Source organism: Pelodiscus sinensis, chromosome 29, assembly GCF_052426305.1.
Source record: "Pelodiscus sinensis isolate ZL-2025 chromosome 29, ASM5242630v1, whole genome shotgun sequence".
Classification (NCBI taxonomy): Eukaryota; Metazoa; Chordata; order Testudines; family Trionychidae; genus Pelodiscus; species Pelodiscus sinensis.
The window spans coordinates 3,030,128-3,048,743 of record NC_143080.1 but is presented as its reverse complement, the minus strand read 5'-3'; the positions used below and the strand labels follow the sequence as shown (position 1 = coordinate 3,048,743).

General features: G+C 70.0%; 1 protein-coding gene across 5 annotated transcripts in view; it reads right to left on the bottom strand.

Annotated features, from left to right (window-relative positions):
* ARHGAP23 (Rho GTPase activating protein 23) overlaps positions 1–18,616 on the bottom strand; it is a 112,347-nt gene that overhangs the window by 20,066 nt on the left and 73,665 nt on the right. For 3 of the 5 annotated variants that reach the window (XM_089773932.1, XM_075911441.2, XM_075911440.2), the window contains exons 6-12: positions 17,788–17,842; positions 8,929–10,429; positions 6,337–6,492; positions 4,996–5,107; positions 3,939–3,996; positions 2,490–2,627; positions 1,720–2,019 (exon numbers count right to left, since the gene is read on the bottom strand). In XM_089773932.1, coding sequence (XP_089630058.1) covers positions 1,720–2,019; positions 2,490–2,627; positions 3,939–3,996; positions 4,996–5,107; positions 6,337–6,492; positions 8,929–10,429; positions 17,788–17,842 — 2,320 coding nt within the window. Of the gene's footprint in view, positions 1–1,719; positions 2,020–2,489; positions 2,628–3,938; positions 3,997–4,995; positions 5,108–6,336; positions 6,493–8,928; positions 10,430–15,234; positions 15,401–17,787; positions 17,843–18,616 lie in introns of those variants that run through there. The other 2 variants (XM_075911442.2, XM_075911444.2) reach the window with 2 other exon arrangements.

Below are 18,616 nucleotides of genomic sequence, written 5' to 3'. Positions count from 1 at the left end.
CACGGATCTAGGGCAGCTCCCACCCCTCTAGTGCCCTCAGCTGGACACGGATCTAGGGCAGCTCCCACCCCTCCAGCGCCCACAGCTGGCTTGGATCTAGTCCAGCTCCCACCCCTGTAATGCCGTGAGCTGAGCTTTGTTCTCCACACAAAACAAATTCCCAGCTAACTCCTTCCGGAAGCCAGTGGGGCGCAGTGTGCAGCCCACACCCAACCAGCAGGGTGGGGTGTCTACCCCCCACACTGCCCTCTGCCTGCTGCCTGTGCCCCAGGGGAGGATCCAAGACCCCCCGGGCTCCACGGCTGTTCGGAGGGCCCTGCGGGCCCGGTGCTAGAGGAGGGGGCTGTGTTACAGCCCGTGGCTGGGATCCTTGGACATCCCGACCGTTATCCCTCTGCAGGCCAGCAGGGGGCGCACTAAGCTAAGGAACATGCCAGCTGGCTGCGCAGGGGTTTCAGCAGGGCTGCCCCACAGCGCCCCCCAGGGGCCATCAGCAGGGAACGTGGTTGCGCAGCTACCTGCCTGGCCTCGCTGTCTCCAGCAGGGGGGGCTCTCGCCCACCCCCAGGGCTGCCACTCACCCTGGGCTGGCCCTCTGCGGAGCCCCCCATGTGCCCTGCAGGCCCTGGGAGACACGACTGTGCAACGTGTAACCCTGGGGGCAGAAAGCCTGGATTGGGGCAGGGAATGGACTGGAGACGCGCCTGCCACCGTCAGAGCCCCCTGGACCGTGCCCAACCGGGGCTAACGCAAACAGCATGGCCCGATGAAGGCTGCCCCAGTCACTCTTCTTGGCCATGCAGAGGCCCCAGTGGACTACAATTCCCAGCATGCAGCAGAGGCCAGTCTACTTAGGAGAAGCATGGCATGCTGGGAATTGGAGTCCCAGTGTACACCTCCAGGCAAAGCGAGCAAGGCATGCTGGGAATTGGAGTCCCAGTGTACACCTCCAGACAAAGCAAGCAAGGCATGCTGGGACTTGGAGTCCCAGGGCGTCCCTCCAGGCAAAGTGGAGCATGGCATGCTGGGACTTGGAGTCCCAGTGTGCCCCTCCGGGCGCAGTGGAGCAAGGCATGCTGGGACTTGGAGTCCCAGTGCGCCCCTCCGGGCAAAGTGGAGCACGGCATGCTGGGACTTGAAGTCCCAGTGCGCCCCTCTGGGCACAGTGGAGCAAGGCATGCTGGGACTTGGAGCCCCAGTGCGCCCCTCTGGGCACAGTGGAGCAAGGCATGCTGGGACTTGGAGTCCCAGTGCGCCCCTCCGGGCACAGTGGAGCACGGCATGCTGGGACTTGGAGTCCCAGTGCACCCCTCTGGGCACAGTGGAGCACGGCATGCTGGGACTTGGAGTCCCAGTGCGCCCCTCCGGGCACAGTGGAGCACGGCATGCTGGGACTTGGAGTCCCAGTGCGCCCCTTTGGGCACAGTGGAGCAAGGCATGCTGGGACTTGGAGTCCCAGTGCGCCCCTCTGAGCACAGTGGAGCAAGGCATGCTGGGACTTGGAGTCCCAGTGCGCCCCTCTGGGCACAGTGGAGCACGGCATGCTGGGACTTGGAGTCCCTAAAGGCTGCTCCTCCGTCCAGTGAGGGCCACGCTTGGGCCAGCCCTGCTCTGGAGGGAGCAGCAGGCAAACAGCTGGAGAACCCAACTGGCTAGTGCCGGGGCGTGTGCAGAGAGCCAGGGGCCTGGAGGGAGCCAGGAGCCCCATTCTGGCTCTCACCTCGCCCTCGGCTTTGCTGTTTTCCCTGATGACTTTGATCCAGGCCAGCATGTCGTCCCGATCCTCTGCCTGAAAGAGATATTCACAGAAGTCAGCGGTCGTCAGCCGGAAGACGTGCTTCCTCTTGGTCTCGCTGTAGGAGATGTCCACCAGGCTCGCTCGGACGCTGATCGGCTGCTCCTCCTCACCTGGGGGCGGCGCGTAGGTCACGGCCTCCCGCCTGTCCTTGCACAGGGACAGCGAGTGTGCGCGGAGAACGGCGAAGACGCGCTTCCACTGCCGGATGCCGCCGCCGACTTTCTGCGGGGAGGAGGGGAGGCACAGGCCGGCCGTGAGCGCGGGCCGGAACGCAGGCGCTGCTGGCCCACCTCGGCCTGACCAGACCCCCCACAGAGCGGAAACAGGCAAAGTGGGGAGCCCCCGTTTCCGACACCTTCCTGCCCCCCGAGCCGTGGGGCCCCCTGGCAGCCAGGACTCCTGGGCTCTGATCCTGGCGCTGCTCCCTACGTGGTGCTGGCCAATCCCTTCCCAGTCCGTGCCTCAGTTTCCAATAACAACGCCAGCCTTCCCCCAGAGGGCTCATCCATGTGTAAATGCTTTGAGACCCTCGGGCGCAGAAGGGGACCACGGGAGACCCGTAGAAACGGTGCCTACATGGTGTCTGGTGCTGACACGACTCCCCGGGGGGGGGGGTCCTCCACTGACAAGCAGGCCCAGCCCTTTCCCTCTCCCCCCCCGGCCTGGGGGGGCACCGGACAGCGGGCACCTACCTTCCCCTTTTTGGTGAGGATCTGTTTGTAGTGCAGCCAGCCCTCCTTCCTCACGTCGCTGAATGTCACGTCTGAGAGGTCGGAGGTCGAGTGCCTCTTTGATCTCGAGTCTTCAGCCGTCCCGAGACTGTCCAGAGACTGCAGGGAGAGAGAGCGGAGAGATGGGTGGACGGTCCTGGCGGGAGCCACGTGCCCTCACACCCTGGCAGGCCAGAGGCAGGCCTGGTGCGGGGGCAGGAACCTCTCAGCTCCGGCCCCGCTACTCCTACTCCAGGGACTGGCCAGGCCCCTGGTCCTTTACCCTCAGCCCCGTGAAACCATAAACACGGCAACTCTCCGGGCTTTGTCTCCAGCAGGGTGTCAGCCGCCTCCGTAGAAATCCCTCGTGTACACACGGTTTCCACGGGTCCCCCTGACCTGCTCAGGCGTGAAACCAGGCTGGCGCTGGTGCGAGTCACACTGCACTGGTGCCAGCGGCATGTGCACGAGGGAGGTGCACGTGCCCCTCTGCCCTACCCCTCGGAGGCCTCAGTTTCCCATGCTGAAAAACGGGTGATCCCCTGTAAACTCCGGGGGGATCACACGGGGTGAGGTGCTGTCTTGCTCCTGGCTCAGCCCCTAGCGAGCGAGAGGAGAAGCCGGCCTGGGGCTGGTATATTCCCAACTGGGCCGGGCCGGGAGCAAGAGAACAGCGTCTCCCATTCGTTCAGTGGCCTTCCCTGGGGCCGCTGTCCCTTCACTGTCCTCTTGGCTGCTGGGAGCAGAGCAATTCGCCCCACCCGCTCGATGGGAGCTCTGGGAAGGGGCACGGCGGGGGCTCCAGACGGGAATGTGACTGCTCCTCTGCCCCTTTAGGGGACCCCCCCGCTCCCTCCCACCCCCGTTGGTCCCAGTGCCGAGCGGGCGTCACACGCGGCTGCGTCCCCCCGGTAGCGACGTGCACGACTGCAGGGACTCCGGCAGCAGCGGAGCAATCCCAGCTTCTTCCAGCAGAGCGTGGTCCGGGGGGGGGGGGGGCGTTTCACGAGGCAGGAGAGCATGGAAACCCCCCCAGCCCCCCCGGACAAACGCTGCTGGAGGAAGCCGGGAGGGTTCAGCTGTCGTCAGCGCGGCCTGGCTCGTGTTACACCTGTTGATCCTGGGGGCCGCCTGCCTCAAGCCGATCGGGGCTGGCGGATGACTCAGGGCCGTGCGGGGACGACGCACGAACCGGCGGGTTCCCTTGGACAGAGGTGCCAGGGCGCAAACCCACTGGAGCACAGCTGGAGTGCACCGGGCTAGCTGGAGGCCGTCGGCACCATTGGCGGCACTTGGGCGCAGGGCAGAAACAGACCCTGTGGGGTGGCATCCCCGTGCCTGGGGGCGCAGGGGACTGGTGCGGCCTCGGCAGGCGCCATGCCACTGGCAGAGGGAAACCCCCCCCCCCCCTTCTGCACCGCGGACACCTACCCCGTCTGTGAAGAAGCTCCGGAGCATACGGAGACTCGGCACCCGGCTTGGTATCCTCCTGCAAGGGAAGCAGCCACCCGTGAGCAGGGAGCAGGAGGGAGAGGCGGCAAATGGTCCCGAGCCGAGGAAAAGTCCCACCGGCCCCGGCCCCGGCCCCGGCCCCTCCTCGCGGCGCCTGGTGCATCTCTGCTGCTCCAACGTCACTGGGTTCGGACAGGCCATGAAGGCTCTGCCCTGGCGCTCAGGAGCCAGGCCCGGGACACCGCTTCCTGCAGCTCCCATTGGCTGCAGATCGCCGTTCCCGGCCAATGGGAGCAGCGGGAAGCGGTGCGGACTGGGACACAGCTTCCCGCAGCTCCCATTGGCTGGGAATGGCGACCCGCAGCCAATGGGAGCAGCAATTGCCGGTACCTGCGGCCGTGCAGGTAAATAGAGCCACGGGGGCCCACCAGGGGCTAACCCTGACCGACCGGCTCCAGCCCATAGGCCGATATTTGCCCACCCCTGGCCGAGCGGAAAGCACCGCGGGTCCGAGGTCCCAAGTTCTAATCCCAGCGCCGCTGCTTTCTCCCTGCGCGGCCCCGGGGGAGACGCTTTGGACCTGGCTTTCAGGAGCGCCTGGCACATCTCAGGCCACGCGGGCAAAGGCCGGCTTAGGCTTGTCCGCCCCTGGGAAACCAGCGAGAGTGGGACCGGACAGCGCCACCACCTCAGCTCCCCTCGGCACAACCCTGCAGCCGGGCCGGGAACGATGCTACGCTTTGGACAGCAGGTCGGGGTGACAGGGCGCAAAGGATTCTGGGGGTGGAGGAACGTGCGGAGAACCCCTGGCCCCGGACAGATACAGGATGGAGCCTGTCCGGGGTCAGAGCAGTTCTACGCCCCAATGGATCACACCGCTGGCCCAAGATGGGCCGAGAGCTGCCAGCCCGGAGGCTCTGGACTACTCTGTGCAGCGGGGGGTCAGGTCACACCAGCGAGGGGGCTAGGGTGGGGCTACCCCGAAGAAGCCAGGCTTGGCTGGGGTGCGACAGGGCGCGGAAGGGGTCTCCCCTACCGTAGGAGCTTCCCCTCGTCACGAAAGGTGTTCAGGCCATCGTCACAGGACTTGGAGCGCTCCGTGGTGATGGCCAGGAGGTAGGAGGACCGGCGGCCGGCTTTGATGCTGCCTGGAAGGGGAAGGCGAGAAAGGGGCAGTCAGCAAACTCAGAACGCGCCGCTTCTTCCCCACAGGAGACCCACGGGGGGTGGGTGATTTACCAGCCCCGGGAAGGGGTCCTTCATCCTAGGACAGGGGACCAGGACGTCTAATGGAAACGTGCCTAGTGGTTAGAGCTTGGGGACTGGCAGCCTGGGCTCTGCCGCGGTTTTGCTGCCTGGCTTTACACAAGTCGTGCCACCTCTCCGCACAGCGGCTGGGACGCGCGAGCAAGCCGGGAGTGCAGGGAGACAGCGTGCACCGGGTCCCATCAGGCAGCAGGGCCCCAGCTCAGAGCACCCACCGCTGTGTGCCCATCCCGCTCGCGGTGCAGGCCGATGGCTGGTGAGAAGCCGCGCTGGGCTGGAGGGCACCCGCCGGGGCTCACGGTGCTGGGGGCAGGAAGGCGTCTCAGCACCCCCAAGGGAGTTGGGTTTATTCTCCTGGCGCTGGCCGCACAGAGCGGCACCGGCGCTGGCACAACCAGGCGCTCCTGCAGCTCTTTACTGGTGGCCCAGGGACGCACTGCGGGCCAGATCCTGCTCTCGCGTGCACCGGCGTCTGGGTTAACCCTCAGCGCCTGACTCCCCTTCCCCCACTGCCGCTGCCTGAGCCTTGTTTAGGGAAGGCTCCTTCGAGGGTAGAGCTGGGGGGCCGTCCGTCTGAGTTCTGCCGCAGCTTTGCTGCACGGCTTCAAGCAAGTCATTCCACTGCCGCTAAGGTGCGCGAGCAAGCCGGGAGTGCAGGGAGACAGCGTGCGCCGGGCCCCAGCAGGCAGCGCCGGGAGGCAATACAGGTGGCAGGCAGGGGTGGAGGGAGCTGCCGGAGGGAGGTTGTGCGCCAGGGGCCGGAGGAGCTGCAGCCCTGAGAACTCCCCTGGCCGCTGGCACTTGATTTCTGTAGCCTGTTTCCCCCCCTCGGGCCAAGGCCCCTCCGGCCCGGCTCGCCCCGCTCCCCTCAGCAGGTGCTGTGCACAGACCGAGCCCCCCGCGACATACGCTATGGGGAATCCCTCCAGAGGCTGCCCCATGGCCCAGCAGAACCCCCGGGGGCTTCCCCTGGATTCGCCCTTCCCGAGATCCCCCCCCGGGCTCTCCTGAAAGCGAGGGGCCGTCCCCCCCTTGCGGCTCACGGCCCAGCCAGCCCCGCCAGGACCCCGGCGTTGCCCAGCCCCGGCCCCGTGGGAGAGGCGGCACTTACTGCAGTCCTGGGAGTAGTGGCGGCTGGCGGTGAAGGAGAAGGGGGGCGAGGAGGGGCTGGTGGCCATGGCGGGGGCAGAGTTCATGGCGCTGGAGACGACGGAGGAGGCGGGGACGTGCTTGGCCTTCAGGTCGATGCTGGGGCTCGTCGGCTCGTCTGGAAGAGTGGGGAGCGCCATGAAGCACCCGACCCACGGCGGGGGGGGGAACAGAGCCGCTTCCCGAGAACCCCGCAGGACAGGCTGGGGTCTCCCGCCCACGCCTGCCCCGGGCAGACCCCCCCCAGCCCGAGGGCACCCGCCCCAGAGCGCCACCTGCTGCTGGGATTGCAGGGTCAGAGATTCCCCCCCCCCCCCAGCCTGAGGGCACCTGCCCCAGAGCGCCACCTGCTGCTGGGATTGCAGGGTCAGAGATTCCCCCCCCCCCAGCCCCCCCCCCCCAGCCCGAGGGCACCCGCCCCAGAGCGCCACCTGCTGCTGGGATTGCAGGGTCAGAGATTCCCCCCCCCCCCAGCCTGAGGGCACCTGCCCCAGAGCGCCACCTGCTGCTGGGATTGCAGGGTCAGAGATCCAACCCCCCATCCTGTGTGTCGCCAGCGCCCCCTGCAGGGAACAGCCCAGGACCAGAGCACCGGGGAACCCCTGGCCCTCTGCAGGGCCGTCCCGGCACTAGTGTCCGGTGTGGGCTCGGCAGCCGGGGTGCAAGACCCAATCCCCTCTTTGCCCCCACTCCAAAGCCAGGGCTCCCTCCCCAAAGGGCTCGTCCCCCGTGGCCCCCCACGGCGCCAGGCTGGGTGCCAGGTCCTAGGGGCCCAGATGGAGTGGGCTGGGAGGGGCATCCCCTGGAGGAGGGGAGCCCCCCTGCCTCGATGCACCTGCCCCGCTGCCCACAAGGCAGGCTGTGTGCCCCGCGCCACGCTCCCCCCGGCGAGGGAACAGAGGCCGGGCGGGCCAGGAGCACGAACAATAGCCAGGCTGGAGAGGGAGAACAACGGCCCCACAGTACCAGCCTGGGCACGGCGGGGGCAGCCGCGTCACTGTGCCAGCGTGTGCCGGGGGAAAGGCCGTGATGTCCCCTGCAGGCCTGCTCCGCGGGGGGGGGAGGTGGCGCTCAGGGAGCGGAGCGATGCTGACAGGGACCAGGAGACCCCCCCCCCCGGAAGTGGGGCAGCTCTTAGAGCAAAGGGGGGCCGGGCAAGTAGGGGCCCCCTTATGGTGACCTCCTGAGGGGCAGCCGGGGACCCGTGTCAGCTCCTGGCCCTGCCAGGGCGTCTCCCCGCAGAGCCGAGCGCAGCCTGGCCCTGAACCGCCTCGAAGCCGGCACTGGCTGGGTTCCCCTGCGTCTCTGGGCCCCTCACTTCCCCTGCTGCCCCTGGCGGGGCAGTGAGTGCGTGGGGCCCGGGCAGGCCGGGGAAAGCCGGAGACCCCCGGGCCGGCTCCCTCCCCGTGCAGCGCCCGGGGCGTGGCTGGCACCACGGCCTGGAAACGGGGGACGCAGCCTTTGGCCTCTCCTGAGCCAGGCCCGGCCCAGCCCCGCCGGGCGGCACCTACAGGGCAAGTTGGGGGGTCCCGGCCCAGACTTGCTACCCCCAGAGACGCCCTGTGTGGAGGGAGAGGTCCACATGGAGCAGCAGCCCCCCGCTGGAAGGATTCGGCCTCGGGGGTTGCCTGGCAGGCAGCGGGCAGAGGCCAGATTCTGCCCAGCGCCTGCACGCCGCAGGGTCTGGGGGGAGAAGGGGGTGAGCTTGGGGAACAGCGGGGGAAGGGGCCGTGGCACAGAGACTGCAGGGTCTGGGGGGAGAAGGGGGTGAGCTTGGGGAACAGCGGGGGAAGGGGCCGTGGCACAGAGACTGCAGGGTCTGGGGGGAGAAGGGGGTGAGCTTGGGGAACAGCGGGGGAAGGGGCCATGGCACAGAGACTGCAGGGTCTGGGGGGAGAAGGGGGTGAGCTTGGGGAACAGCGGGGGAAGGGGCCATGGCACAGAGACTGCAGGGGTGAGACGGCGCCAGCTTTGAGGCCGGTCCTGGGCTCCCAACGGCGCTCGGCTCAGCTCGGCTGGGACACAGAGACACGGGATCCCCCCCGCCTGCTCCCTGGGCCTGCCGGACCCCTCCTCCGCTGCATGGATTGGGGGGCCCTTCCCCTTTGCCGCGCCGGGCACTTCCTCCCCTCGCTGCTCGCGCAGGCAAGTCCTGCAGCGGTGGGTGGCCACGGTGGGTACCGCATGGCAGCCCAGGAGCAGCGCCGCCGGGTGCCGGGCCCCCCGTAACGCCCATCCTGCCCCCCTGATCTCGGGGCCCACCTGGCACAGCGGCAGCGGGCTGCCCGTCGGGGGCCGGGCACACGCCTGTCCCGCCCCGACACGGGGCCAAGGAGACGACCGTTTGCCCCGCTCGGCCTCCCCTCCCAGCAGCCTCGCCGGCCGACGCTCCGGGGACCAAAGCAGGGGAGCCAACGGCGGGATCTGCCCGGGGGGCTGGCACAGACCTGGACGCGGGGGGAGGAGCTGCCAGCTGTGAGCCCCCCCAGCCCAGTGCTGTGCTTGAGGGAACCCCCGCCCCCCCCAGCGCCTGGCGTTCCCACACCCCCCTCACCTATGAAGGGAATGGACGCCAGGGAATCCTCCGGCACGGCCAAGGGTGCCACGCGCTGGGCGGGCCGCTCCGCCGCCTCCCCCTTGCCGCTGGGCGGGTCGCAGAGCTCCGTCTCCTTCGGCTCCTCGGGGAAGACGAAATTCATCTGCCGGGCGGGCGCCGGTGCCTTGCGGCCCGTGGGCGGCTTCTGCCGCAGCACCACCTCCCCCTTCCGCTCCTCCGCCTCGGGCGGGGGCAGCCGGGCGCTGCCCTCCTGGCTGGGGGCTCTTTGGTCCGGGGGGGCCCCGCTGCCCGGCGGGGGGGGCGGGGCCGCCGCTGGCGGCGTGGGTCTGTCCGGGTGGGGGGCCGGCGGCGGGCCCGGCCAGGGCGCTAGACTGAAGGCGAGCAGGCCGCCGAAGCCGGGGTCCCGGAAGGAGCGGGCGTGGAGCAGGCCTGTGCGGCGCTGGAAGGAGGGGCTGTAGCTCCGGTAGCCGACGTAGCCCGAGTCGTCCATGCTCCGCAGGTCGGGCTGGGACGGGTGTTTCTGCACCCGGGCGGGGGCAGCGGGGGGGCGGGAGCCGGGCTGGCTTGGCGCAGTTCTGGCCGCTTGCCTGGGGGGCTTCTCCGGCAGCCAGGCGCCCTTGTCCAAGCAGGCCCCGGCCAGCGCGCCCGGCGCCAGGGCCTCGGTGGAGCGCCCACACCGCCCCAGGTAGTTGTCGGAGCGGGCCCGGCAGCCCCAGGCGGCGTGGCTGGGCTGCAGCAGCGTGTCCTGCGAGGCGCTGTGGGGCCAGCCTCTGGCGGCCGGGCTGTCCCCCAGGCGGTCTTGCGAGGCGCTGCGGTACCGGGGCGGCATGGCGTACCGCCGCTCTTCCGAGGAGCTGCGCCGCGGCTCCTGCCGGGCCAGCCAGTTGCTCAGCGCCTGCTGGCACTCCCGCCGGCCCACGGCCCTGGGGCCTCCGGAGCACTCCCAGGAGGGGCGGCCCAGCCCGCCAGGCCCCGCGCCCGCCTCCGTGTAGCCGCAGGGAGGCCAGAGGTCCGGGAGGGGCCGCCCGTAGCAGGCCGGGCTGCTGGCGGAGGAAGCCGTCGGGGTGCCGTACCGCTCTGGCAAGGAAGCAGCAAGGGGGGGTGGGCAGCTGCCGGGGGAGACCCGCGAGGGGGAGCTGGCGACGGGCCCCTCGGGCCTCGGCTGGGGCGTCCCGTAGTAGAGCTGCGGGGGGCAGCGGGCCGGGCTGGAGCGGGCGCTGCTGAACTCCCGTGTGGCCTTGTTCCAGGCGCTGGGCGTGGGGCCGGCGAGCCAGGCGCTGGTCAGGGGGGAAGCCGGGCCCGAAGGAGCCGGCCGGGAGGATCTGCCGTCCGCCGGCTGGGCCTGCACAGGCTCGGCCACCGTCGCTTCCCGGCTGGGAGCCCGGGCCTGGAAGGGGTAGGTCTTCCGAGGGTAGCAGATGGGCGGCGGCTCCGGGATGCTCTGGGCTCCTCCTGAGTAGGGCTCATTGCCCTTCAAGTAGGCGTCCTGAGAGTAGGCCTGGGAGGGAGAGAGAGCAGAGGGGTCAGAGCGGCCAGGAGCCTGGCACCCGGGCATCACCGCCCGTCCCCGGCTCGCCCCCTATCGACAGCCGGGCAATACGCCCGGGAGGACAGGGCCACGGCTGAGCCCGCGTGGGACCAGGAGACCCGAGCCCTGTGGCCCTGCCAGGGCGCCGCGGGTCCCCGAGGCCGTGCGGGCGCATGCAAAGCGGAGCGCCAGGCGGCACGGAACGCGGGAATGGCCCAGCCCCCGCCATGCCCCATCCTCCTGCTACGGCAGCGCTTACGACCCCCGCGGGGTCACGTCTCGCAGGCGGTGGGCGTGGACCCGACACTGCACAGGGACTGGGGCGCCACCCGCCGGGCACGGCCCTCCAGCAGGAAGGGCTGACAGCGCGCCCCCAGATGCCTCTGGAGGGGGCGCTCTCCGTGCCGCCGGACGGGGGTGGGGCAGGGTGTGCCGATGCAGCCCCGGGGGGGAGGAGGAGAGGGGCAGATGCCCGCCTCCAGCCAAAGTGGCCCCAGGACGTCCCGGGGTTTGCTGTGCCAGGCCGGAAAAGGAGCTGATTTTCCGGGGCGGGGTGCTGCTGAGATCACTGGTGCCCGTCCCAGCCCAGAGTCTCGGCCCGCCCCGAATCCGCCCCGGCCACGCGCACGCAAACAGCCCCGGATGCGCCTGCTGCTGGGGTGGAGGGTGACTAACGCGCAGGTCGCTGCCGGCCTCCTGGCTCCCCGCTGGCTTCCCACAGTCTCCGGTTCCCCCCCAACGTGCTCCATCGGGCACCGAGCCGGCCGGGGAGCCAGGCTTTTCCGTCTCCCCTCCCCCGACACTTCGGAACCGACACGCCCAGCGGCCGGCCCAGAAACCTGCACCGCTTTCGGAACCAGCTTTCCGCAGTCTGCCCGGCGCAGGGGAAGCCCAGCGGCGAAAGCAAGGGACCGGGGACTGGCCGCGGGGGTTCCCGGCCCAGCTCTGCAAGTCGGCCAAGTTCCCTTCTCTGGAGCCGAGTTTTCTCTCCTGCAAAATGGGGCTCAGCCGGCCACCGGCGGGAACAGCCCAGAGACGCTTCGGCACCAGGCACTCGGTACCGGGGCGGGTCCAAGGGGAGCCTCCACCCGACGCCGCTCGGCTCAGACCACCGGCTCGCCCAAAATATCACCCAGGGCATGGCCTGAGAACAGCCCCACGCCGCCCGGTATCCACAGCCCAGGGCGGGGTAGTGTCTGTCTCTGTCGGGGGAGGGAAGGGGTCTGTGTGTCTGTCTGTGTGTCTGCCTGTCTGTCTCTGTCGGTGGAGGGGAGGGGTCTGTGTATGTCAGTGTGTCTGTGTGTCTGCCTGTCTGTCTCTGTCGGGGGAGGGGAGGGGTCTGTGTATGTCTGTGAGTCTGTCTGTCTCTGTCGGAGGAGGGGAGGGGTCTGTGTATGTCAGTGTGTCTGTGTGTGTGTCTGCCTGTCTGTCTCTGTCGGTGGAGGGGAGGGGTCTGTGTATGTCAGTGTGTCTGTGTGTCTGCCTGTCTGTCTCTGTCGGCGGAGGGGAGGGGTCTGTGTATGTCAGCGTGTCTGTGTGTCTGTCTGTCTCTGTCGGGGGAGTGTCTGTGTGGGGGGGGGGGTTACCTCCTAACCCAGGCCCACAGCACCCCGTTGGGTCCCACACTGCGAGGAGGCACTGGTGGGGCGGGCAGGAGACAACCCCTGCGCTCAGGGCCCGTGTCCACCCCCAGCGTCCCAGGAGGACGTGGGGCAGAGCTCTGGGCTGGTGGGCGGGTGTACCCGGGGGCTCTGGGCTGGCGGGCGGGTGTACCCGGGGGCTCTGGGCGGGCGGGTGGGTGTACCTAGGGGGGCTCTGGGCTGGCGGGTGGGTGTACCCGGGGGCTCTGGGCGGGTGTACCTAGGGGGGCTCTGGGCTGGCGGGCGGGTGTACCCGGGGGCTCTGGGCGGGTGTACCTAGGGGGGCTCTGGGCTGGCGGGCGGGTGTACCCGGGGCCTCTGGGCGGGTGTACCTAGGGGGGCTCTGGGCTGGCGGGCAGGTGTACCTGGGGGGCTCTGGGCGGGTGTACCCGGGGGCTCTGGGCGGGTGTACCTAGGGGGGCTCTGGGCTGGCGGGCGGGTGTACCCGGGGGGCTCTGGGCGGGTGTACCTAGGGGGGCTCTGGGCTGGCGGGCAGGTGTACCTAGGGGGGCTCTGGGCTGGCGGGCAGGTGTACCCGGGGCCTCTGGGCGGGTGTACCTAGGGGGGCTCTGGGCTGGCGGGCGGGTGTACCTGGGGGCTCTGGGAGGGTGTACCTAGGGGGGCTCTGGGCTGGCGGGCGGGTGTACCCGGGGCCTCTGGGCGGGTGTACCTAGGGGGGCTCTGGGCTGGCGGGCAGGTGTACCCGGGGGGCTCTGGGCGGGCGTACCTAGGGGGGCTCTGGGCTGGCGGGCGGGTGTACCCGGGGGCTCTGGGCTGGCGGGCGGGTGTACCCGGGAGCTCTGGGCGGGTGTACCTAGGGGGGCTCTGGGCTGGCAGGCGGGTGTACCCGGGGGCTCTGGGCGGGTGTACCTAGGGGGGCTCTGGGCTGGCGGGCAGGTGTACCTGGGGGGCTCTGGGCGGGCGGGTGTACCCGGGGGCTCTGGGCGGGTGTACCTAGGGGGGCTCTGGGCTGGCGGGCGGGTGTACCCGGGGCCTCTGGGCGGGTGTACCTAGGGGGGCTCTGGGCTGGCGGGCGGGTGTACCCGGGGGCTCTGGGCAGGTGTACCTAGGGGGGCTCTGGGCGGGTGGGCGGGTGTACCCGGGGGGCTCTGGGCGGGTGTACCCGGGGGCTCTGGGCTGGCGGGCGGGTGTACCCGGGGGCTCTGGGCTGGCGGGCGGGTGTACCCGGGGGGCTCTGGGCGGGCGTACCCGGGGGCTCTGGGCGGGTGTACCTGGGGGGCTCTGGGCGGGTGTACCCGGGGGCTCTGGGCGGGTGTACCCGGGGGGCTCTGGGCGGGTGTACCCGGGGGCTCTGGGCTGGCGGGCGGGTGTACCCGGGGGGCTCTGGGCGGGCGTACCCGGGGGCTCTGGGCGGGCGGGCGGGTGTACCTGGGGGGCTCTGGGCGGGCGTACCCGGGGGCTCTGGGCGGGTGTACCTAGGGGGGCTCTGGGCTGGCAGGCAGGTGTACCCGGGGGGCTCTGGGCGGGCGGGTGTACCCGGGGCCTCTGGGCGGGTGTACCTAGGGGGGCTCTGGGCTGGCGGGCGGGTGTACCCGGGGCCTCTGGGCGGGTGTACCTAGGGGGGCTCTGGGCTGGCGGGCGGGTGTACCTAGGGGGGCTCTGGGCTGGCGGGCGGGTGTACCCGGGGGGCTCTGGGCGGGCGTACCCGGGGGCTCTGGGCGGGCGTACCTGGGGGGCTCTGGGCGGGCGTACCCGGGGGCTCTGGGCGGGTGTACCTAGGGGGGCTCTGGGCTGGCGGGCGGGTGTACCCGGGGGGCTCTGGGCGGGTGTACCTAGGGGGGCTCTGGGCTGGCGGGCGGGTGTACCCGGGGGCTCTGGGCGGGGGTACCTAGGGGGGCTCTGGGCTGGCGGGCGGGTGTACCCGGGGGCTCTGGGCGGGTGTACCCGGGGGGCTCTGGGCGGGCGTACCCACGCTCTGTGCTGTGTCCAACAGGACAGGTCTGCAGAGCCTCCCCCGACCACAAAGCAAAGCGGGTGGGTGAGTCCGACACCGGGGCAGGCCCCTGCTAAGCAGAGGGTCCCGGCTGAGCTGGCGAGCAGGGAAGCAGAGCAGAGGCAGGACACGGGCTGGCAGGGGCAGTCGAGCAGGCTCCTAGTTCCCGGCCAGGGCTCGTTCATGCAAGGCCGGGTGCTCGGAGGCTGCTTGTAACCCCCGCCCCGGGGTGGGGGGGTGTCTGTGGCAGGATTTCATACGCGCCCCAGGCTGGTTCCCAGAGCGAAAGGGTTAAAAGCCAAAGCGATGAGGCCAGGCAAGGAGGCAGGGTCCTGCCCCCAGACGCCGGCGCGCTGCAGGCCCCGACTGCACGCAGCTGGCAGGACAGGCTGGGCTCCCCTGGAATGCAGCTGCCTCTGGGGTGGAGGACAGCAGCCTGCCCGCACCGCCCAGATCGCGGCCCTGACCCTGCCAGCACTGCGGTGGGGCTCGGGGGGCCAAGGGCCATCAGCGCTGGGAGCCAGCCGGGGGAGAGCGCCGTGATCAGAGGGGGCAGGGGTTTCCATGCAGTGACCTGCTGCCCAGGGCTCCCCCATCAACAGGGCGCGGGGAGACCCATGCGCCACAGCTGGTCCAAGCCCTGGAATCTGCCTTCCAAAAGGAGCTTCCCTTCCGACACCCCGGGAATCAGAGAGAGGGGAGGGAAACGCCCCCCCCCCCCCCCCCCGATCCCAGGGTCCTTCCTGCCTCCTTGCCCCGTCCTCCGGAGGCCCAAGGAGGGAGCCAGCTGTGCCCAGCCCCCTGCTGCCCTGGAATCCTGCTCCGGGGAAGGCTGCATTTCTGGGTCATGACAAACCGGCGCTTTCTGATCCAAAAAAGGAGCGGTGCGCTGCGCCGGCACGCTCGCTTAAAGGGGCGGCCGCAGCCCTGGGCTTCCCCCCCCGCCCGTTCTCCCAGCTACTGGAGAATCCCCCCTGCCGCCCCCTGCCCCTTTGAACTGCCGGCCTGTTCCCTCCCCGCCGGAAGGCAGGCAGCCCCCGGAGCCCCCCGGCTCTCTCCAGACTCCATCTGCCCGGGCTGGCTCGCCTAGGCTCGGGCAACGCCCGGCACAAAGGGGCCCTGTTCTCGGGGGGCACAGCATGGGACAGACGAGCTGTAGCCAATGCCCACGTCATACACACCGGCTCCGGGGATCCCATGGGACACGGGCCCGGGCGGACACCATCCCTTCCCTGCACCGGCCGCCTGCTCGCTCCCCGGCCCCCGCGGCCGTCGCCGTTTCGCCTTTTCCAGCGATTTGGGGGGTTTGCGACTGGGACGTCCTGAGACGGGAGGGAAGCGAGCCGCCCCCCTCCCCCCCCCCCCGCCGCAGGGAGCTCCTGGCCGAGGCCTGCCATTGGCTGCCTGAGCTGCCGCCGCAGGAATGCTCCCGCCCCCGGCCCCGGCATGGGGACGGGGAAACCCACACAAAGGTCCCTTTGGAGGCTGAGCCGGGAAACGAAGCCGGCCCCCGGCTCCCCGGGCTGGTCCTGGGGCTGCCCTGGCACCCTCCGGTAGGCACGCCAAGCTGCCCAGCCTGTGGGTGCCAAACACTCCCTCCCCCGCAGCCGGGGCCTAGGAGCGCTGGGCCAAATCCATGCCCGGTGGCACGCCGCAGGGCACGCCCCGCCTGATCTCAGCCACGGCCCGACCGAGCCGCAACTCCCGGTCCAGGACCAAGCAGACCCCTGCTCAGTCCTGACCCCCCCCCTCTATTTCGACTGCAGCTCTTTGGGGCAGGGCCTGTCTCAGACTGTGTGTGCAGTGCCCTGCGCGCCGATGGCCCTATGGTGATCCTGGCCCTAAGCACCACGCCAGGCAAGGAGGCGCTAACCCCTCCCTGGCCCGGCCAGGCCGTTCCTTCCTGACCCTCACTGGGGCGGATGCCCTGAAGCAGGGGGGTTTGTAACCCCTGGATTTCACAGCTGCTCCCCAAAGGGTGAATCTGAGCTGGAGGCCCTGGGAACACCCAGGCTGTGTTGTGACCTGCGCCAATCCCTCCTGGACGGCCTGGGGCGGCTTCACGCCGCCGCGCCCCACGGGACGGAGCAGCTCCCCGGCTCAGCCCCGATCCCCCCCCACCCGGCCGGGCGAGGAAGCTGCAGGCTCCTGGGAGCGTCTGGTCCGACCCGCCGGCCACGGAGTCCTGCCCAGTGACCCCGAAGCCCAACCTGATCCCCTGCGGGCGGCACTCGCGGGGTCTCCCCGAAACCTCCTGGATCGGCACCCAGGGACTCGGGGCCCCCGGGGCTCATCCCCCTGCACGGCTCGACACAGGCCTTTTCCTGCAGCTTGAACTCAGCTGCCCCCCCCACCGTCGCCACATCACAGCACTAAACCCCGCCCTGACACCCACTAGTCACCCCAGCTCAACCTTACTCCATCTCCCGCCTCACACCCTGTCCCCTCCCCGGATCCCGGCCCTCCCACCCCCGTTCCATCCCTCCCGACATGGCGGCCGTTTGCAGCTCTAGCCCGGGAAGGTGGCCGGGCCGGAGACAGGAATGGAGTTAAACCAGGATCTGGGTGAAAGGGCCAGCAGAAATCAGGTCGTAGGCTGGGGGGGCCTCCGCAGGACTGTTAAACTGGTGCCCTGGGGCCCGACGGCAGCCGGGAGTGGGGGGCGTGATTTTCGAGAGCTGTGATTTTATCGTCTTCAGCAGCAAAATTCTAAACTCGGGCCCTGTCGAAATCCAGACGCTGGCGGGACAGACCTGGGGCTGGCACACGCCCATGAAATAGCTGCACGGCCTCTTTCACAGGGTCGATGTTCTGCCGATCGCCCGGCCGGGCTTTGTCGCTTGGAAGCGAGCTGGGTCCTCTCCCGAGCCAGCCGCGCCACAGAACGGGGGCGGGAAGCGGCAGGGGGGTGGACATGAAGACCCAGCGGTGACCCCAACTTTCAGGTGCCCCACGCGGCTGGGTACTCTGGGTAAGGACAGTCCTAAACCCGCCCACCTGCCACTGGCCTTGAACTCAGGACAGCCCTGAGATCCAAAGGGCTGATGCCCGTGGCCACTAGTAAAGGAGATCCTGTCGGGCTGCGGGTCACGAGAGCCCGGAAGCCCAGCCGAGGAAGGGGGGGGCTGAGGAGTAAGAGGTCTGGCTCAGGGTCAGCTCACAGCCCTTGCCGACCTGCAGGCGCAGGGCCCTGACGCTGGCTGGGCCCAGATTACCCTCCCCCTGCGATCAGCCGCGGCAGGGGACAATGCAGCCAGGCTCCCCCGTGCCATCAGCCCCTCGGAGGGCACACGCAGCCTGCGGGGCCGGCCAGAGAAGGATCTGCCGGGCTCAGACAGCGCGCAGCCCGAAACGCTAGACATGCACGGCCCGTCCCCTGGCTTTCCGTAAGCAGGCGCGTCCCTGCAGAGACTACAAGTCCCAGCATGCCGCAGGGCCGCCCAGCGCCGCAGTGCATGCTGGGAGTGGTCCTCTCTGACAGCTGGCAAGGATGAGAGTGACCGGTTTAAGGTCCCCTGGCGAGTGGCCCACGCACGTCTCGCTGGACGGTCAGCGGCCCAGGCAGCTCCCAGTACCCAGCCCGGCTGCCCAAAGGAAGCCCCTGGCGGGTCCCTGCCCAGCTGGGAGCCCTGGGTCAGCTCCCCCCACCCCACTGAGGAAGGGGCAAGGCTCCCTGCAGGGCGCTGCTGCTCCCGGGCAGCGGGTGGTAGAGCAGGAGGGGCCACACGGCTCACCAGCTGGAGGATGTCCTCGTCCTTGGGCATGATGGCCAGTTCCAAGGCATCGTCGCTGCAGAGAGAGGGGAAGGCAGAGTCAGGAGCTGGACACCGCGGGAGCCCCCGGCCTCCGAGCCCCGCAGGGCAGCAACTGGCTGCGGGGACCCCACCACAGAGCTCTGGGGTCCCCGCTCTAACCATTGGCCTGCACTTCACCACAGAGCCAGGCCCGAACCCAGGACTCCTAGCTTGTGGGGCCCTGCTCTAACCATTAGACCACACAGCCAGACCTGAAGCCAGGGCCTGGTTCCCCATCCCCTGCTCTAGCCTCAGGTGCAGTGTCCCCTCTTCGTACCATGGGGATCGGGGGACCCAACAGCCTCTGTGGATCCCTGGGCAAGGCTTGGGGGACCTGCTCCATGTCCCCAGAAGGGGCAGGGGGGGGGTCTCGGGTGGAAGGGGTGGGGAAGCCTGCCCTATGCACCGCCCAGACCGCAGCATGCCCCCCACCCGCCCTCAGAGCCACCCGGAGCATGCAGCCCGGCACCCCCGCCTCCCCAGCGCCCCCACCCGCCCTCAGAGCCACCCGGAGCATGCAGCCCGGCACCCCCGCCTCCCCAGCGCCCCCACCAGCCCTCAGAGCCACCCGGAGCATGCAGCCCGGCACCCCTGCCTCCCCAGCGCCCCCCACCCGGCCCTCAGAGCCGCCCGGAGCATGCAGCCCGGCACCCCTGCCTCCCCAGCGCCCCCACCAGCCCTCAGAGCCGCCATGTGGGGCCCCTTCGAATCGCCAGGCCCCACGGGAATTGCCCCCTTATTGCCCCCTCCCATCTCTTCATTTCTTTCT